This window comes from Sceloporus occidentalis, unplaced genomic scaffold (assembly GCF_023333645.1).
Source record: "Sceloporus occidentalis isolate IW3139 unplaced genomic scaffold, rSceOcc1.0.p SCAF_4, whole genome shotgun sequence".
In the NCBI taxonomy this organism is placed as follows: domain Eukaryota; kingdom Metazoa; phylum Chordata; class Lepidosauria; order Squamata; family Phrynosomatidae; genus Sceloporus; species Sceloporus occidentalis.
In genome coordinates, this window is record NW_028316984.1 from 149,157,407 (window position 1) to 149,176,843 (window position 19,437).

The following is a 19,437-nucleotide window of genomic DNA, read 5'->3' on the forward strand; positions in this document are numbered from 1 at the left end:
TAAGAAAAGTGGAAGCTGTTAAAAGAAAGAAAAATCATACTGGGATGTATTTTGAAAAAAGCTTTCACATGGTCTCTAGAAGAATCAAAATGTTTTTGTTTACTTATGCATGGTTTCCCTGACTTGATTGTTTCATTCCACATGTGAACAATATTAATTTTGAATAAAAACTTTACTGAAATATGTTGAACTGCTGTTCTTATTTGTGGTTTAAGAACTGATCTCTATTCTTTGCATGTTATTTCTGCCTCTAGTAGCAAAGTTTTTGTTCTAGAAGTAAAGCCCAGGAACACATCTACTTTGTTAATAAGGAGATTATTACACTGTCCCTTCCTCCCAAGCCAGACATGGGGTGTAAACTATAACAGGTGAATTTTATGACACACTTCCGTGCCCAAGCAGGAGGCATCCTGTACCCGATTCATTGCAAGGTTTGGGAGATGCCCAGATTGGGTATAGGCATGCCCAGATCAGATATGACATGCCTCCTGCCTGGACATGGAGGTGTGTGATAAAATCCGCGTATTATAGTTTACATCCTATGTCTAGCACAGGAGAAAAGGGATGTGTTATAATCTCCACAGATATAACTGTACTCATGAACCCTAACAAACCTCATGTCACATGGTAATATGTAATCCCTCCAACATCCCACCTGCTAGGAAAGGCCTTCTTACAACCATTATTATAGACACCATATTTTAAGTTTTTGAAGGGTCTGTTCCTTTTCCTCACCATACAGAGACAGAGAAATAGAAACACAGAGAAACAGAAAGAAAGAAATTAGCTGCTTTACCTGCTCTTGAGGAGGAGAGCGAAATTCTTTGGTCTTCCTGGCAGTTAAAGCAGCAGACATATTCAAGGCTTGCATTAGTTCATTGTATCTGTATTTTTGATTATACTGCAGCTTTGAAACATAAGTATCTGCGAAAGATACAATGGCTTCCACTCTATGTTTAAGCTCACAGTCGCAGAAATAATTTAGCAGCTCGCACATCTAGCATGAAATTAAAAGATGCATTATATCATTTATGAACTTGCCTAATATAATTAGTAAGTTAAAGAACTTGAGTAGAGGGTTGTGGGGTTTTTTCCCTCTCCTTACATTGTTCCCTGTGGAAATTTTGTGGTCAATGATAATAAGAGCAGGTTCGACCCAAAAGTGCTCATTAACATTTTGTACTAGAAAGGACTGATTTTGCAAGTGCTCAAATTAGAGCACTGTGTGAAAATAATGCAACTAAATGTAACTAAAACCCTTTTGCTGCAGCTCATGTAAACTTTTGCAGAAGCATAAGAATTTCTACAGAACCTACCTGTATAATCATTGTGTTAACTCCTAGGCAAGCATTCACACAATCATCACACAATTGCACTAACTGCAATATTCCTGTTGTTCACAGTTGTTTGACTAAAACCAATGTTGCTTTTTTGTCTACTAACTTATCTGTGATAACTGCAAAAAGGAACAAAATTATTGTAGATATATGCAATAGATTATGAATAAAGTTCCTTTCTACATGTTTGTGTGCTCCCATTCTGTCTTCAGTATGCATTCCAAGTGTTAATCAGTGGCATCACTAGGGGTGTGTGGTGATGTGGCCTGCACCGGGTGACACCCCAGAAGGTGACAACCAGTCAGATCCCCCATGCCATCCCCCATGCTCCATCTCCCGTGTGTGCCCTGTCCCCTGCATGCACTGCTCTGTTCCCCATGCTCTGTCTCCTGTGCTCTTCTCCCACACTCCACCTCTACATGCCTTTCCCATGCATGCTCCATCCTCCTCATGACGTTCTGTCCTTTTCTTCATTGGAAAAAGGACAGGATGGCACAGGGAAAGTGCATAGTGTCCCTCCAAGCCCCGCCCCCTGCACTGGGTGACATCTGATGTGGGAATGCCATTGATGTTAATCACATGTATCAAGAACATGTGATGTAGTATTTTACAAGTCCTGCCTTTTCTGAAACAGCAGGAAAAAAGATACCGTGAAACTAATAAGTAATATTAATAAGAAAAATGGGGAAATGAAAATAAAATTTTCTCAAGAATCCTGGGGATCAGGTTCTTTGTGGAAGTAGCTGGAAAATAAATTTGTTTCAGTAATATTAAAACATCTCTGCATTTACTTTAAGATTGTTACCTGGAGTTTAACAGATTCCGGCAATCTTGTTTGCAGCAAGCCTTTTACTGGAGTTTTTGTTTCCTTTATTGCCTTTTCTCCAGCCTCTACAGCTTTTTCTTCAATTTGTGTAATATCTTCTTTCTCTGTTTTCTCCAGTGCTTCTTCCTTGGGCTCACCAAACACACATGGATCGATGAGGAGTAAAATCTGTTTAACATCATGATCACGAAAAACTCCCATTATGAGCAAAGTTCCTATAAGTTTAAGTACAGGAACAAACTGGAACTCAACTTTCCCACCCACAGGGTCTCGTATGTGAACTCCACTGCAGTAAACTGCTTCTGTTAGCATGCTTATGGCCTTGGATTTAAGTATATCAAGCGGTATTTCTGGACTAGGCTTCTGATGATCCTCATGAGACAAAATGAAACAAGGGGTAGAGAACTTAAAATCTGGTTTCAGGCAGGTGCTAAGCCCAACTCCAGGCAAGCCATGTCTCTTTGATTCATCTGGAAATAATTTGATTTTTCTAGTTTCATCTGTAATGGGAATTATAAACTCATTGTTCATCATTAGTTTAGCCTCCTTGGAGTACTCTAAATGAATACTGATCAACAAGTCATAAAATCCAGAACGTAACAACCCAGGCAAGTATTGATTATCTATTGTATAAAATAACTGGGAAATATCCACATGGCTGCAAAGTGCATAAGCTACTCTGTTGTTTCCCAATGCACAAACGGAACTATATAGTTTTAATGTATGGTAGTGAAACCGCATCAGATCTTCTTGTTCACATAGCTCCAAAATATCAATACACCTAAAATGAGAAAAAAAAAATAAAGAAAACACAAACAGATTACTCATCAAGATCAATTTATTAGGTGTACAACGGGATCTTGTAGAACCTTTGAAACTAACTGAACAAAGTTGTACCATGAGTTTCCATAGACTTGGTCTACTTCCTCAGATGGCAAGACTACAAAAGCTTGTGCTACAACAGCTTTTGCTCAGTTAGTCTCAAAGGGGTTGTTCCCACTTAAGATTTGAAACGATTTAAAATACAACGTTTTTAATAAAATCGATTCAAAATAACACTGTTCTTATCCCGCTATCCGAATCGCTTTGTTCATCGTTCCCATCTGGTTATTTAAATCGAAGTTTTTACCTGCAAGCGTTCCTACTTGGCATGAAATCGGTGTTTAAATAAAGCGATTCTTCTCCTCCATACCTTATTTGGAGCTGTCAATCAATAGTACGTCAGAATGACGTAACGTTAATCCGGAATATTTGGAAGCGATTTATCTTTTGGCATCATTTCCATTTCATTGACTGTGAATTTAGCTTTCCAGAGGAACTATGGGATAGGTTTTGCATGACAGCATCCCCTCTTCATGTCTCCCAAAAAGACAGCCAGGGAGAATCCCTTCAGAGAGCACAGAGATCAATGGGAGAGGCTTCTGGCAAAGCGAAGCTCTTTCCAGAGGAACTATGGGATAGGTTTTGGAGGGCAGCATCCTGTCTCCCAAGACAGCCAGGGAGAATCCCTTCAGAGAGCACAGAGATCAATGGGAGAGGCTTCTGGCAAAGCGAAGCTCTTTCCAGAGGAACTATGGGAGAATCCCTTCAGAGAGCCCAGAGATCAATGAAGGAGGCTGCTGGAAAAGCAGGGAGGGAGCACTCTTCCCAAAGATTCTCTTTCCAGGGTTGGAGGAGAAGGCAGATTCCATTTGAGAAAGGGAGAGAGAAAGGCTCTATCCCCCCCCCCCATTGATTAGAGCCCTTCCCTGCCTGGGCGAGATCAGATGTCTCCTCGCGAGGAGCCATCCCTTCCCTGCCTCTCCTCCGTTAGAAATGGGCTCTCCCCACACAGAGGGGAGGTTGCAATCCACCGGGGGAAGCCTTGAGCAGCCGGGACTTCAGGTGTTTAAAGCGCTGAAGAGATTAAGCGCCTGTAAACCATTAAAATAAAAAATAAAAATAATCCTTATCTCTTATTGAAAGACCACAGCGGACAAAGGGGTGAGGGAAGCAAAAATGGCGACAGCCAGACGGATGGGGACAGAAAGGGCAACTCTCCCAAGGACAGCCCCATCGCACTCCGCTCCTCCCATTCATCTAACGTAATTTCAAAGGCTGTCGTTCCTATTTAAATGCTCCGGTTCCTAAATCGAATCAATGGAAAAACGTAGGTCGGACCCTAGTGTTTTTTTAACACGCGTTAAATGAGGAAAACTTGATTCAAAATTTTATTCCGCTCTACAATTCGATTTGTAGTGGGGACGATTGCGGGTTGCTCTAGAACCGTTCTAGGTTTAAATCGGATCCTAATAGGAACGCCACTCCTTGGATTCGATTCAGAACGCGGGGTTTCACCTAGTGAGAACAACCCCTAAGTTGCTACAAGATCCCTTTGCGTAGTGATACACCAGACTAACACACCTATGCCTCTGGATTCATTAGGCATTTTGTGAGAAAGAAAGGAGAATGAATAGCAAAATACAGATCCATTTAGTGCTTGTGAGGCAATATGCATATTGAAACTTTAGATAAAATTTCACACATTTTTAAAAAGAAAGTAAAGGTACATTGAAGGAAAAGAGATGTATACTACATTAGAGAATAGATTACAAAATAATATATGTGCTAATTGAATTACAACACTTGGAAAAGTATTGATTCACTGCAAGCCCTGGATTAGGACAAGGAGGAAGGGGAAGTTAAGAAAAAATATTACATCTATGTAGTTAAATAAAATGCATTCTATGTCTCTCTGTCCAGCCAACAACAACAATAATATCAATTGTTACAACACCTCTCACAGTATATCTCTGTATTTCCCAAAGTGTATCTTTTCAGATCTATAATTTAATATTTTGTAATGTAAGACGAAAGATAATTACTAAGTTCTAGATCCCTTCCAAGAATTATGACTGAAATAGCCTTTTATTAATTTACAGAGGTTGCACTGTAGCCTATATATTAAAATGGTATACAAAACATCTATGGAGTATGCGTTTTGAGGGCTGTACTAAATTAAAGGATGAAAAGTTATTGATTTTGCATCAATGTAACAAAAGTAAAGAGTTTGCCTTTTGGGTGTAGGCTAATAGTCACTTCAAACAGTTTGACAAAGTAGTGCATTTACAATTTAGATGTGAATTTTCCTTCCCCTGTCATAAAGCATTTGCTACTTAAGTTACATTACAGTCTTGCTTAAGTTGCTTCCAAATGAAGAGATATGAAAGGAGAAGGAAACAAGATTTCAAACCAAGATAAGTTTCACTTATTCTTGGTGGCTGTTCCTATAGGAAGCTCAGTTGACTCTGTTTCTCTCTACATTGCTCCAGCAAGCAAAGACCTTTTTTGTGGGTTTTTCAGGCCATGTGGTCATATCCTATAAGAGTTTATTCCTGACATTTATATTCAGGCAGGCCTTTGGCTTATAATTTATGTGGGATAAAGAGCATTTAATGGAGTGGTGTGAAGTCAAAGACTTTCATGGCTGGCATCCATAGTTTTTGTGGGTTTTTCAGGCTGTGTAGCCATGTTCTAGAAGAGTTTGCTATTGATGTTTTGCCAGCATCTGTGGCTGCCATCTTTCTCTGAAGATGCCAGCCACATATGCTGGCGAAATATCAGGAACAAAATCTACAACATGGCCACATAGCCTGAAATACCCACAAAAAATGAATGGAGTGGTGTTTCTATCTTTTTTACTATATTTTATCTGTACTTTATATTGTTTAAACCTTTTATTTTAAACTGAACTGTTGTTTATTTTTTTTAAAAGTTTGTATGAATATTTTTTTTAAATGATGGCCTGTTTTTAAAATATTTGTAAACAGCTAAACCCTATGTAAACAAAGATATAAAGATAGGATGTAAATTAAAAATAAATAGAATAGAATAATAAAGTACTCTAGCATAAAGGCATTGTTGTTTTCAAGACCTTTTCATGGCCCATATTTAAGGTGTACATGCCATTACCTGCATTGTCAGAAAGTAGATAAAGTCTACAAAAGTTTATTTATATAATAATAATAATAATAATAATAATAATAATAATAATAATTTTTATTTATATTTTCCTGCCTCTCCCAGATGGTTCGAGGTGGGATTAAAACCCATACATCAATAATTAAATACATATATAATACATCAATAAAATAATAGAATTAATCTTAAAACTGACTCATCATCAAGTGGTAACGCAGTAGATTCGTACAATAGTCTGAAGGTGTTTCTTACACAAGGTCAGGTGGGTAAGCTCACCAGAAGAGATCCGTCTTAAGTGACTTCTTAAATGGCTCCAAGGAGGTAATAAGACAGATCTCTTCTGGGAGATTGTTCCACAATTTTGGAGCAGCTGCTGTGAAGGCTCTCTGGGAAGTCGATATGAGCCTGGTTGATTGATGTTAAAACACATTCTTCCCCGTTATTCTAAGTATGCGGGCGGATTGTGTAGGGAGGGGTGTTCCCGCAAGTAACTCGGGCCCAAGCCATGTAGAGCTTTAAAGGTAATAACCAACACCTTGTGTTGCATCCAGAAGCTAATCGACAGCCTGTGAATGGATTTTAAGACACGTGTTATATGGTCAAATCTGAATGAACCGGTGACCAGTCTGGCTGCCGTGTTTTGAACCAGTTGAAGCTTCTGAAATTGGTACAAGGGTAGTCCCATGTAGAGCGTGTTACAGAAATCAAGATGAGAGATTACCAGTGCATTTACCACTAGTGATTGGAGAAACTCATGTTTTTTCCCTCGTTAATTGAGAGCTTGAGGAGAACTTTTTTAAAAAATATTCGTTCCACAAATCCCCCTTCCAAAGAGTGATTTCTTCTCTCCCTTTCAGCAGCCAGCGAAATATTTTTCACAGATTTCTCTGAATGACAATAAAAGACAAGGCGAATAATTACGCTAATTACTTTGCATTTCAAACTCAATTACCATGTCAAAAGGAAGTTTGGCAGAGGTTTAAACAACATTCCTATGCTTAAAAACCCTGAAGGCACACACACAAAAGGGTGGGGGGGAAGCCCAGTCTCAAAAATTAAACTGTGAAGCCCCAAAAAGAAATGCTAGAGTTGAGGGGACTCAAGGACCATCCAGTCCAACCCCCTTCTGCTATGAAGTAATACATAGGAATACATGGCATACTAGAGGGCATGTAGTCTGACCCCTGTTCAACATCAGGATGACACTGGAAGATGGGACAAACTGAGGGTTTTCTTGACATAAAGAGGAGTTTTCTGAGATAGTGTGACCCTCACAGATGAGAAGGGGAGGGGTCGGGTGCCAAGTGGCAATGCTCTTCTGCCAAGCAGGAATCCTCAATTAGGAGCAGAGTAGGGTGTGATGGCAAGAATTCTGCCATGAATAAAACCTACCATGAAGGAATACTTAGGAGTTGGAGTTGAAGCTGAGAGGATGTGACTTGCCCAAGGTCAGCCAGTGAATTTCTAGGGTGAACTGGGAGGCTAGAGTCCTGATCCCAGCTCAGCCATGTAAATCCACAGGGTGACATTGGGTAAGTCACACTCTCTCACTCATGGATATTCTGCAGTCTCCTTGCCTATTATTATTATTATTATTATTATTATTATTATTGCATCACCATGGGAGAGGTGCAGAGTTGGAGTTGAAGCTGAGAGCAAGTGACTTGCCCAAGGTCAGCCAGAGAATTTCTAGGGTGAACTGGGAGGCTAGAGTCCTGATCCCAGCTCAGCCATGTAAATCCACAGGGTGACATTGGGTAAGTCACACTCTCTCACTCATGGATATTCTGCACTCTCCTTGCCAATTATTATTATTATTATTATTATTATTATTATTATTGCATCACCATGGGAGAGGTGCAGAGTTGGAGTTGAAGCTGAGAGTAAGTAAAATAATAATAATAATTTATGCCCAGCTCTTCAGCCAAAAGGCTATCAGAGCAGCTTACAAGACCTTTCCTGGCCTGCTAAGTTTTGAGACTTTAATTTCTTCTCTTCTGTAAGAATTTGAATGTCAGAGCATGACATAAAGGGTAGAAGGCCTCACCTTTTGTTCTCTTTTGTTTTTTAAACCAAAGCTGCCTGAGCAAAGTTGGAGTGAGAATCACCCTAACAAAAGAAATAGCCTCCAGGATGAATGGTAGCTTTTCTTACACAAAATATGCAAATGCTGGCCATCCGAGAGTCAGCTGAAAGTTTTGTCTCTCCCCCTCATTTCGAAATGACTAATAATCAAAATTCTTACTCATTGATCGAGAACTGCTCAGAATTTCTTTCTCTAAAATGTTATCGAAATTGTCGAATTAGGCATATTTCTCCTAATTTTCGAATTTTGGAGAATATTCTTTACATCCCTATTTACCACCACTTCTAGGTCCTTTTGATCCAGGTAGGGGTGCAGTTGGCGTATCAACTGAAGTTGGTACCAAGCACTCCTGGCTGTCGCATCCACTTGAGATGACAATTGTAGTGACAAGTCCAGGAGTACTCCCGGACTGCAAATTTCATCCTTTAGGGAAAGTGTGACCCCATCCAGGACTGGTTGACAAATCTCCATCCCCAGACTTAAGGTACCTATTGCAAATCTCCGTTTTCTCTGGATTCAGCTTGAGTTTGTTTTCCCTCATCCAGCCCATTACTGACTCAAGGCAGGCATCCAGAGGTGAGATGCCATCTTTAGTCACTGCAGCAGTTGAAGTACTGATAACTGTCTCCAAATGATCTCACCTAACAGCTTCATGTAAATGTTAAACAGCATGGGGACAGGATGTCAGTTCTCTTTTAGAAGAGCAGCTATCCCCCAGCATTACCATCTGGAATCTGCCCGAGAGGTAGGAACGGAACAACTGGAGCACAGTGCCCCCAATACCTAACTCCCTCAGATGTTCCAGGATACCATGGTGTATGGTATCGATGGCCGCTGAGATGTCTAAGAGCATCAACAGGGTCACACTTCCCCTGTCGGTGCCTAGACAGAGATCATCAACTAAGGCAACCATGGCAGTCCCAACTCCATATCCTGTCCTGAAACCGGTTTGAAATGGGTCTAGATAATCGGCTTCCTCCAAGACAACTTGGAGTTGTAAGGCAACTACCCTCTCGATCACCTTGCCCAAGAATGGTAAAAGGGAGATCGGTCTATAATTATTTCTTGGGTCTTGGGAGGGTTTTTTCAAAAGTGGTTTGACCACCGCTTGTTTTAGTTGATCTAAAAATTTACCCTCCCTAAAGCATGGATTAATTATAGATCGTAGTAGTGTCTTCATTGCATCACTTCCCTGGGCGGTCAACCTTGATGGGCAGGGATTGAGGGGGCACATTGTCCTAATTACACTTCCAAGAAGCTTGTCCACTTCAGCGGTATTTACAAACTCAAAGTGATCCAGTTTAACATAATCCATGGAGTCACTGGACACCTCTCTCACTGTTTCTGTTTTAATGCCCACGTCCAGATCAGCTCTTATCTGAGAGATTTTATCTGCAAAAAAGTCGTTAAATGCATCACAGCAGACTTTAGTTGGTTCCAAAGTGGGTTTCTTTCGCTGTTAGTCTCAAATGTGCTCCAAAGTGCTCCAAGATCCTTTTGTATACTGATATTGCAGACTAACACAGCCACATCTCTGAATTCTACCTGTATCATCCTTATTCACTATGTTTCTCATGCTGTAACACAACTCCTAATACACTAATACACTGTTAGGAATCTTCCACTATTGTTTAATAAATGAGATAGCCATGGGCCAGTACTTTCTTTCACTTTGCAGTTCTGTTCATATCTTCCCTTCTTGGTGTATCAGAGTTAAGCATTCATTAACCATAGTTACACCCAAACCAAGAAAATATGATTAGCAGGGTAAGAACAAGAACATTTAAACCAATTACAAGCTATGACTTCAAGTCCTAATCTTGGTAGCCACTGTTGGCTTTATGTAACAATGGCACATGGGAAAATATGGTTAATTAACTCAGAAGTGTGAATTATAACAGTACTGGGAATGAAAGAGATAGGGACAATGCAAGGACAGAGTGTGCATATGCCTGACTTGTTGATATCTTGACATATTAAATGAAGATTTATTTGTGTAAATCAGGCATATTCTTTCACTCATGATTCTTCCGATTTAACCTATAGCTCTAATTCAATTGCTGAATCAGGAACCTTCAATGATGTGCACAGAAATTTGAATGTGACCCTGCCCGTACATTCTGGCATAACTAATTATAAATAAATTATTTTTATTATTATTGGCGGGTTACAAACGGCTCTCAAGGGGCCGTTTTCCCGCCGCCGCCATTCGCTGCGTAGGGAAGCCCCAGCTGCCAGACCGCGAGGCTTCCCTGCGCAGCAAAAAAGGAGCGGCGAAATGCCGCTCCTTTTTGGAACGCGGAAGTGGCGCTGCGAGGGGTGGAGTGCGTCCTCGCGACGTCACTTCCGCCGCGACACGTCTGGACGCACAGCGTCCAGTACGTCAACATGGCGGCGCCCATGTGGATGGGCACCGCAAAAAACTACGCGCTCCGCGCGTACTGGAAGAAAGGGCTGTCAGGAAGGTAAGAACCTTCCTAACCCTAATACGGCCCTTCCTAACCCTAGTACACGCGGAGCGCGTACTTTATGGCGGTTTGTAACCCGCCATTATAAACTAAGGTGGTTTACAGACCGCCCAAAAAGGGTGGTATGCCGCCGCCTCCATTTCCACCGCCGGGAAGCCTCAGCCTCCAAATGGGGAGGGTTCTCGGCGGTGGAAAAAGAAGCCACAAAAAGAGGCTTCTTTTTGTGCCGTGGTTGCGATGCATGAATGCGCAAATGGTGCACTCATGATGTTGCAAGTGCAGGGGGACGTGCGGACGCTAAGCGTCGCGCACGTCAACATGGCGGCGCCCATGTGTATAGGGCGCCACCATTTTTTACGTGCTTGGCACATACTAGGGTTAGGGTGTCTGGAAAGGATGCCCTTTCGTAACCCTAGTACATGCCGAGCATGTACTATTGGCGCGTCTGGAACGCGCCTCAGTTAAACTGTCTAAAACAAATCTGCTCTTGGTACTGTCAACAAAGTATACCCCCCTTTTTTACTCCTCTCTTCAAGCAAAGCAAAAAGTGATGTTATCTTAACATTTGTAACAGTAAAAGTAAAGAAAGTTGAAGAAGTAAGTAATTTACTTGGTTTCATTTAGACATAAATTTCTCATGAGAAGCACAAAGAAATAAATGTAACGTACACCTCATGCTCTCAGGGAAACTACAGAAGCATACTTTACATGTACCTGCTTTCTTCTGGAATATGAAGAGCCATCATCTGCAAAGGGTCCAGACATTGTACTAGCCACCCATGGCGGTCACTGACCAAGTCAGCATCTACTTTCAAAAAAACGTTTGGCATTCTGCTCCACACAACAGGTGTTATTGTTTGCACATCCAGTCGTGGAGGACACTGGGGAATGGGGTTTCGCTCTTCACTTTTAAATATTGCTGCTGATAAAGGCATGGTGTTCTGTGAAAATACATATGGATTTTTTTTAACAACAAACACTGAACCTTAAATTAAGGTAAGAATATATCTTGAAAAATAGAATCCCTCATAAAATTGTTATGACAGGCATGTCTACCATTAAAGCCTGGGACCTAGGCATCTTCTGTCAGGAGATGGACCAAGTAGACCATGGTGTGATGTCTGGGGCTCAACCTTCCTAGTGCATTCTAGGTGGCAGAAGGGCTACAGAAGAATGCCCTGTCAAATGGGGAGTCATCATTGGTCTATCTCAAAACACATCCTGCCACTTGACTAAATGTGGGAGAACCATTACTATACACCTGTAATACATGCTTCAGTTTACTCCTGTAAATAAATAAGCATTACAAAAACACAACAAGTCTACAGAATCTCTCTTCTGAAGTATACTAATCCTGTAAAGTTTCCCTAGAACACGCCACTGCTTTGGGAAAAGGCAATGCAAGATATTAATGAAAAGAGATCGTTTTTAACACTAGTCATCTGATACTATGAATCGTTTTCTCATATTTTATTTCGAACAGTGTTGTTTCTCATTGTTACTTTAACCTGGTGTCATTTCACTAATAATTCAAGGGAAGGAAAAGCATACACCAGAAATCACATACCCTGACTAACACAGTTTGCATTCTAGAATTTAATTTATTGCTCATTACCTATATTGATAGTAATTTTATTTTTAAAATACCTTTAATTTACCCAGTTCAAACTGAAACAGGTTTGTGCTTGTAGGCTGTAAAAAGACTGCTGGAAATAGTTTTGTGTTTGGTTCAACCTGAAAAATATAGTCAACACAGTTAAAAGCAGCATAAGCCTATTATTTTCTTATGCCAAGGAAACTGTAAAAAATATACTTCCTAAGGACACAACCCCATAGATACTTATTTGGGAGTAAGCCCCATTTAACTCAATAAAGATTATCTCTGAGCAGACATGTATAGCATGTCACACTATTTATTAATTAAAAACTAGCATAGTCAGGCCAGAAAATAAGCATTTTCCTAAACAATATAATCCTAAAATACTACACCCTCCTAGTTGGAAGGAACACATATATTGGTCCAAAGATTACACTGTTAAAATGGGTAGTTTGTTTCAGAGCAGAATGCACAAGACTGCAAATATCTGCAGGACTGCTTCTCATCCACACATGCAAAGAGGAAAGTGTGTGTGCATGTGTGTGTGTGTGTGTGTGTATACACACACACACACACACAGTATCTCATATTTCTAATAATTGCATACACAGAGAGAGAGATGGATATGCCTTCTGTTTACATACACTGAAAGTCAAAATGCAAGTTTGAGGACAAGCAATGTCAGGTGTGAGAAAGCAGCAAAAGGAAAGGATTAAATCCTCACCCTGATAATGTCTCACTGTATAAAATCATACCCTCTGAGTTACCTGTCTTTTTTTAGGTTAAAAAAAAAAAGCATTCCATCACAGATCTCCAACAATCCTTTGTAATGTGAAGTCGAAGGCTTTCATGGCTGGCATCCATAGTTTTTTGTGTTTTTTTCGGGCTATGTGGCCATGTTCTAGAAGATTTTTTCCCTGACATTTTGCCAGCATCTGTGGCTGGCATCTTCTCTGAAGATGCCAGCCATAGATGCTGGTGAAACGTCAGGAAGAAAATCTTCTAGAACATGGCCACATAGCCCGAAAAAAACACAAAAAACAATCCTTTCTAAACTGGTCCTACAAACTACTTGGCAAACTACTTGTGATTCCATATTGAATTCAACACTCTGCATATATTTTTCTTTCCTTCTTTCAGCACTCAAAATAAATGTTGTGTTACTGTTCAACCCTTTTGTCTTTATAAAACTCATACCATAATCTTTTTCCTCATAATTACAGTTTCATGGCTTGTTTATATCTGTCGCACAGTGCACTAAATGTAGAACTATTAATTTCATCTTCAGCTTTCCTGTGACATTTCTGAATAAAGAATAATAAGATGTCACAGGGAGAATCACCATAATTTCACTAGGAGATGGGAGTGTGGGTGGACAGAATTTCAGGAAAAACTATGATTTTTATGTACATAAGCTGCAACCATTGCTGATATAAGTGGTGACTGGCATGGTGATTTTTTTTCCAAATACACTTCTACGTCAATTGAATGATGACTGTGCAATGAAATATTATTCTTGACGTCAAAATACCAACAAATACTAGTTGACCTAAAAAACCCTATATGTCTCAGATCCAAGTCATTTGAAGGATTATATTCTGCCTTACAAATCAGCCCTTGCTCTGAGATTTACTGGGGAGGCATCGCTCTCTGTCACACCACCCTCTCAGATACCTCTTGTGTGAACATGAGACAGCAGCTTCTCAGTGGGTGTCCCCAGAAACATGTTAATTTTTAACAATTAAAAAAACACATCACAAGCCAATTTTCATCCTGACATGGGCATGCTGAGCAAATGTCTGGTCTCAAAATAACTATGAGCATAATTAATTTTATTTTACATTATGATGTAGCATTTGACCAGGGAAGGGGGAGAAGAATGATGCTTACTATGTGAAGCAAGTATCTACTACTGCAGATACTACCGCCTTTATTACCCAGCACAGCTCTAGGCTTCAAAGCTCATGGTGTTAAGAGACAATATAGATGGTAATGATTGCACCTACATCATTTGATTGCTAAGTCTTAATGCTTCTCTGAGTGCTAGCATGAGTTCTGCGACACATCTCTATCACAGTCCTGATGATTTTACAGGCAGGGGTGGATGAAAATGCTCAGGCTAGCAATCACCAGAGAAGTGCTGAGACAAGCAGCTGGAGCTTGTCATTGCTCTCTTACTTTCCCTGGAAGAGCCTGTCAAACATGATGTTAAGAGAGGCAGTTCTATGGTTTCAACAATCCTAATACAATCATTGTACACAGAGCATTACTTTGAAAGTGAGGTGATAGTCTGTACACCCTCCTAGGCAGTCCATATGGAGCCTACAGAAATACATCTCCACATGTGGAATCTGGCCACCCATTTTTTTATTTCCAGATTGTTGTTGTTGTTGTTGTGTGCCTTCAAGCTGTTTCAGCTTGCAGCCATAATGCTATTGTGTGCCTATTTTTTCCAAAGTGTGACTGTCAATGTGGTATAGTATTTTGATTGTTGGACTATAACAACAACAACAACAACAACAACAATAGGTTTTATTTATATACCGCCCAATCACTGGGAATCCAAGCGGTTTACAATAGAGGGGATAATGGACAGTTACCTGCCCTCAGGCTTACAATCTTAAAGACACAACACAAAAGGAGAAGGGAATGGTGAGGGGGGGAGGGGATCAGGTCCAGCATGCTTCTCTCCCCCTGAGGCCTGGACCAAGGCAGATGGACCGGAGGGAGGGCTCTTCTGCTTCAGGCTATCCCCTGATGATGCTGGGCCAGCTTGTTCTCTCCCTCACAGGCCGAAAGATGACAGTTATGGAGGGAGAACGCTCTATCTTCAGGCTATCCCCTGATGACGCTGGGCCAGCCTGTTCTCTCCCTCACTGGCCGAAAGATGACAGTTATGGAGGGAGGAGCCTCTATCTTCAGGCTAGCCCCTGATGATGCTGGGCTAGCCTGTTTTCTCCCTCACAGGCCGAAAGAAAGGACTATGACTCTGGAGACCAAGATTCAAATACCTGCTCAACCATGGAAACCCACTGGATGATCTTGGGCAAATCACACTCTCAATTCATTGGTTTTGCAGCTACTTACCTCACTGAATCTTCTATCAATTTTAAGAAAAATTAATAGAATATTTGATTTAATGATTTTGCAATTACTTCTCACTGATTGCAAGTAGTTGCAGAATAAATAAATCGAAACTTCTATCAATTTAAAAAACAATGCACCCATAGGCCACACCATAAGCACAAAGGCAGCATGGGAGGGGGGGGGGGAGGAAATGGTGGATCTACCAAAAACTGAGGAGGGATAGTAAACACCCCTCTGCCATTAGTCCCTCCCCTCCAGAGTGATGTGATTCTGATCCATCATTCCCACTTGTTGAACATGCTTTGGAATCGATTCTTTTCAAAAGAACCACTAAAGAACTAGTGTCAGGAAAGAGCTAATTTTTTTAGTTTGCCTCGCTTCATCACAATTGAAACTGATCACAGTAGGATTGGAACTGGTATGAAATGGGAATGACAGTCATATAACCCAATCAGCCATTCGCTTTAAATTATAGTGGGAACGTAGCCTATATCAGCTCTCCAATTAAAATTTAAGCAGTTTCTTTCTGATGTTCTTTTTAGAAATAAACATGTCCAAAGAGTGCGGGGACTTCAGAATACAACTCCTCTTCTTGAAAGTTTATTACCAGTAATGTAATAAGCATTAATGTGCATTATCACTGCTTTGCAAGCTGAAAGCCAGATGCACATGTGCAGATCCTTTCACACAATCTTGTGTGCATAGACTACAAACCCAGTACAAAACCTATGTACATATCTAAGAATGCCATAACAGCCATCATACATTTCAAACTCAAAAAAATAAGTGAAGAAGAATCATTGGGAGGAGGTGGGGGGTGGAGATCATTAATACCTGGTAGAAAGTTCCCAGCTCTTTTCCATTGGCTGTAAATGATAGCATTCCAGTAGCCAATTCAACAAGGCATCCAATTTCTAAATCAATATTACCACGACCTGATCTTTGTGAATTAACAGCTGTTTCTCCTCCCCAGACCAAGTAACAATTGCTCCGTTTTACACTGGGGAAAAAATCAGAAATCTTCAGAAAACATTAATGTTTGTATATGATCCTTGGTAAACACATACTAGTAAACAGAGTTCTCAACACCCCACAAGAGAAGTGCTCTACTTTTTTGGTGGAAAAAAACAACAACTCAACAGATAAACATTATTGAAACAAGAAACAAGAAACAAATTACATGAGAGTAAAGTTTAGACATTTAAGACTTCACTTGGTTTTAAAGGTATTTACTTGCAGGGATTGTCCCCCCCCCCTTCTTATTGTAAGCACAGTGTTTTCAGGGGGGGGGGAGAATCTTTTTCTTTCCATCAACTGTCCATATGACATTAACATCTTAGTGTTATGGCATCAGAATTATACTTTTGAGCTCAAATTAAAGGAACATTTGGCCTTTTTTTCTTTTTAAAATTTCTGCAACAAGGTTTTGCAGGTGAATTTTTGTTATACTTAAAGCCACAGGACAGTGGACATAGAGGAAATGTAGCTGAGGAAAACAGTAGTCTTCAATAAAATACAGCTGAGTAAATATTATTACTACTAACTGAAATTTAAGTCCCCAGCAACTGCATGACATCAAGTTAAAGTATTATTTAATTTTTTAAAATTAATATTCATTTATTATTTATAACAGCAAAGCAAGTTAATTTCTATATATTTTCAGGGTTTAAACATTAAATGTTGTTTCCAAATACAGGAAAAATTAATTTCAACCTATTCAATAAACTATTCAATAGGTGATTTTGAAGTCCAAACCTTTCATGAACTCTGCCTCTTTCATCTCCCAAAGTAACTGTTACTGTGCAGTTTTTATTTAGGTCAAAATGTTCACTGTAAAAGTGGTAATCAGGAGTTACCCAACCAATCCAGACTGAAGATGCGTCTTGTCCAGCAAAGATTCGCACTGAATAGTAGTACTGAAATGAAAAAGATATACAAAGTACATCAATTTACAAATGTAAACATTAAACATTTTTACTACTTTTAAACAGAAATAACTATATAACATTCTCAGAGGGGAAAAAACTAAACAGATTTTTTAAAAAAATAATTCAAGGAGTCAGCATGATAGTTTGAATTATATTATTCTTGATTTTATACTTGGATAGATATTTGGAGTAGTAGAGAAATCCACATTGATATGTTTTGATATTGCTCACTTTTCACTGAGCATCTCTGTATCTAATTACTATTTATGCACAAAATAGAAGACCAACAGCTGAAAACATCTTACACTTATTTATGCAGTATTTTATATACCAAAAATACCTCTATCACCAAGGCGCTGTAATACCCATCTGGGGGGGGGGGGGTTGTTTCAAATGATCACCTCAACCACATTCGTGAATGCTTCTACGAATAAGATTGTAATGCAAGCTTTCTGTACTCTCCCATATCTACTTGCATCTACTTGCATGGATCAACGAGAAATCTTTCTCCCTTCTTTTCCTTCCACTTGCTGCCACAAAATACCCAGAGGATTAGCTACTACCAGGTAAGTGCTCTGAAGGAATGGAGCAGAGCATGGAGCAGGGGCCGAAAGTGCAATTAGTCCCAGATGAGGACCATGATATGGTTAAGCGATCTGGATTGACTCCAATAAACTTAAGCTATTTTCCCATTTTGGGGCAGAGGGGATTACTGTGTCATTCCAATTCAAACCTAGGATAGCTGTTTCATTACTAAAAACAAGGCTACATACTTACTGTTAAGGCATGAACAGGTAACTCCTGCATTTGTTTTCTGGAAATAAATTAAGATTATCAGTAATTTGACAACACAAGACATTAAATGATGCTGCAAAACAATGATTTAATGCTGAAAAAATATTCTTCATTTGGTGTGTATATACTGCAGCACTTTTATTCAAGGAGTGTAACACACACCATTTTTTTTTCTTCCAGTGCATGGCTCCCTTCCTTCCAGCATGGCTTCCAGGGTATGCTGGAAGCTACGTAAAATGCCAGCCACCAATGCTGGCGAAACATCAGAAACAAACTCTTCTAGAACATGGCCAGGTAGCCTGAAAAACCCACAAAAAACTACGGTGATGCATGAATTATTTCTGACACTTAAAAGACAACCATGTAATGTCTGCCAGCATCAGAATGTTCTTCTGTATCTTGAATGATTTAAATAAATGCATACATATGCTAAATACAAGGACTCCAAGCAGTGTATAAATTCAGACAGACAGTATAAATACAACATTTTGAAAAAATATTAAGTGACAAAGTATCTCTCAGTAAATTCCATTGCAATAATCTAAGCCATTTAGTTACATGAAAGTACATTTCTTGGTTTCACACCAAAAATGTTAGACCCATAAGATTCAAGCAAGTGAATAGAGGTGGGAATGGGGGACATTAAAAATTCTGGAACTTATGTGATGGTAAAAAAGAGAAAAGAGTTGTTTAAAAACAAAGCTTTAAACTAACCATATAAAATGTGTATCTAACCTTTTTTGATATCCATCAAGTTCCAAATTAGTGCTATAGTTAAAGGATGAGTGGAATTCAATGGGCATGCTCAGGCGGCAATATATCATATCTGCATTGCTATTCTGTGTTCCAAATGTCTTATGGGTCACTTTTAAGCGTGGTGGGCTGTCAATGTTTCCATCAATTCTTGTTACCTGCAACAAAAAAGGTCAGCAAAAAGTTGTTTACAAAATAATAAAAAGAGCAATTCTAGTAAACTACAATAGACTGGAGCCCCCAAAGGAAGGCAACTTTCAGAATAATGGCAGTAGAATAAGAATATAACTCTTGCAATAAAAGTTTGAAAATAGGGGTGAAGGTATCATGCCCCTTCTTACCTCAATATGAGGGTGGCTTTTTGGCACATTAACAAATGTTGGCAAACGTTTGCTAAACCACACAGCAACATCTCTGTTCATGTTAACTGCAAAAGGTTCAAAGCCTTCTTGAAGACCACACATTGTATAGTACTTGAAGGTGCTGGCATCCCTTCCAAAGTTCATACGGCCAATCTGAGACAGACCCAGTGAGCATATAGGGACAAAGCCTGAATAAAACAAAGATGTACTTGGAGTAGGAAAATGCATACACATAGAT

The 19,437-nt window shown here is 39.7% G+C and overlaps 1 protein-coding gene across 1 annotated transcript in view; it reads right to left on the reverse strand.

Moving 5' to 3' along the window:
- Positions 1-19,437, reverse strand: part of RYR3 (ryanodine receptor 3) — a 442,959-nt gene that overhangs the window by 266,417 nt on the left and 157,105 nt on the right. The window contains exons 28-36 of the mRNA XM_089521997.1: positions 19,179-19,387; positions 18,820-18,995; positions 18,067-18,103; positions 17,117-17,277; positions 16,196-16,361; positions 12,325-12,411; positions 11,392-11,618; positions 2,143-2,944; positions 797-997 (exon numbers count right to left, since the gene is read on the reverse strand). Coding sequence (XP_089378123.1) covers positions 797-997; positions 2,143-2,944; positions 11,392-11,618; positions 12,325-12,411; positions 16,196-16,361; positions 17,117-17,277; positions 18,067-18,103; positions 18,820-18,995; positions 19,179-19,387 — 2,066 coding nt within the window. The remainder of the gene's footprint in view (positions 1-796; positions 998-2,142; positions 2,945-11,391; positions 11,619-12,324; positions 12,412-16,195; positions 16,362-17,116; positions 17,278-18,066; positions 18,104-18,819; positions 18,996-19,178; positions 19,388-19,437) is intronic.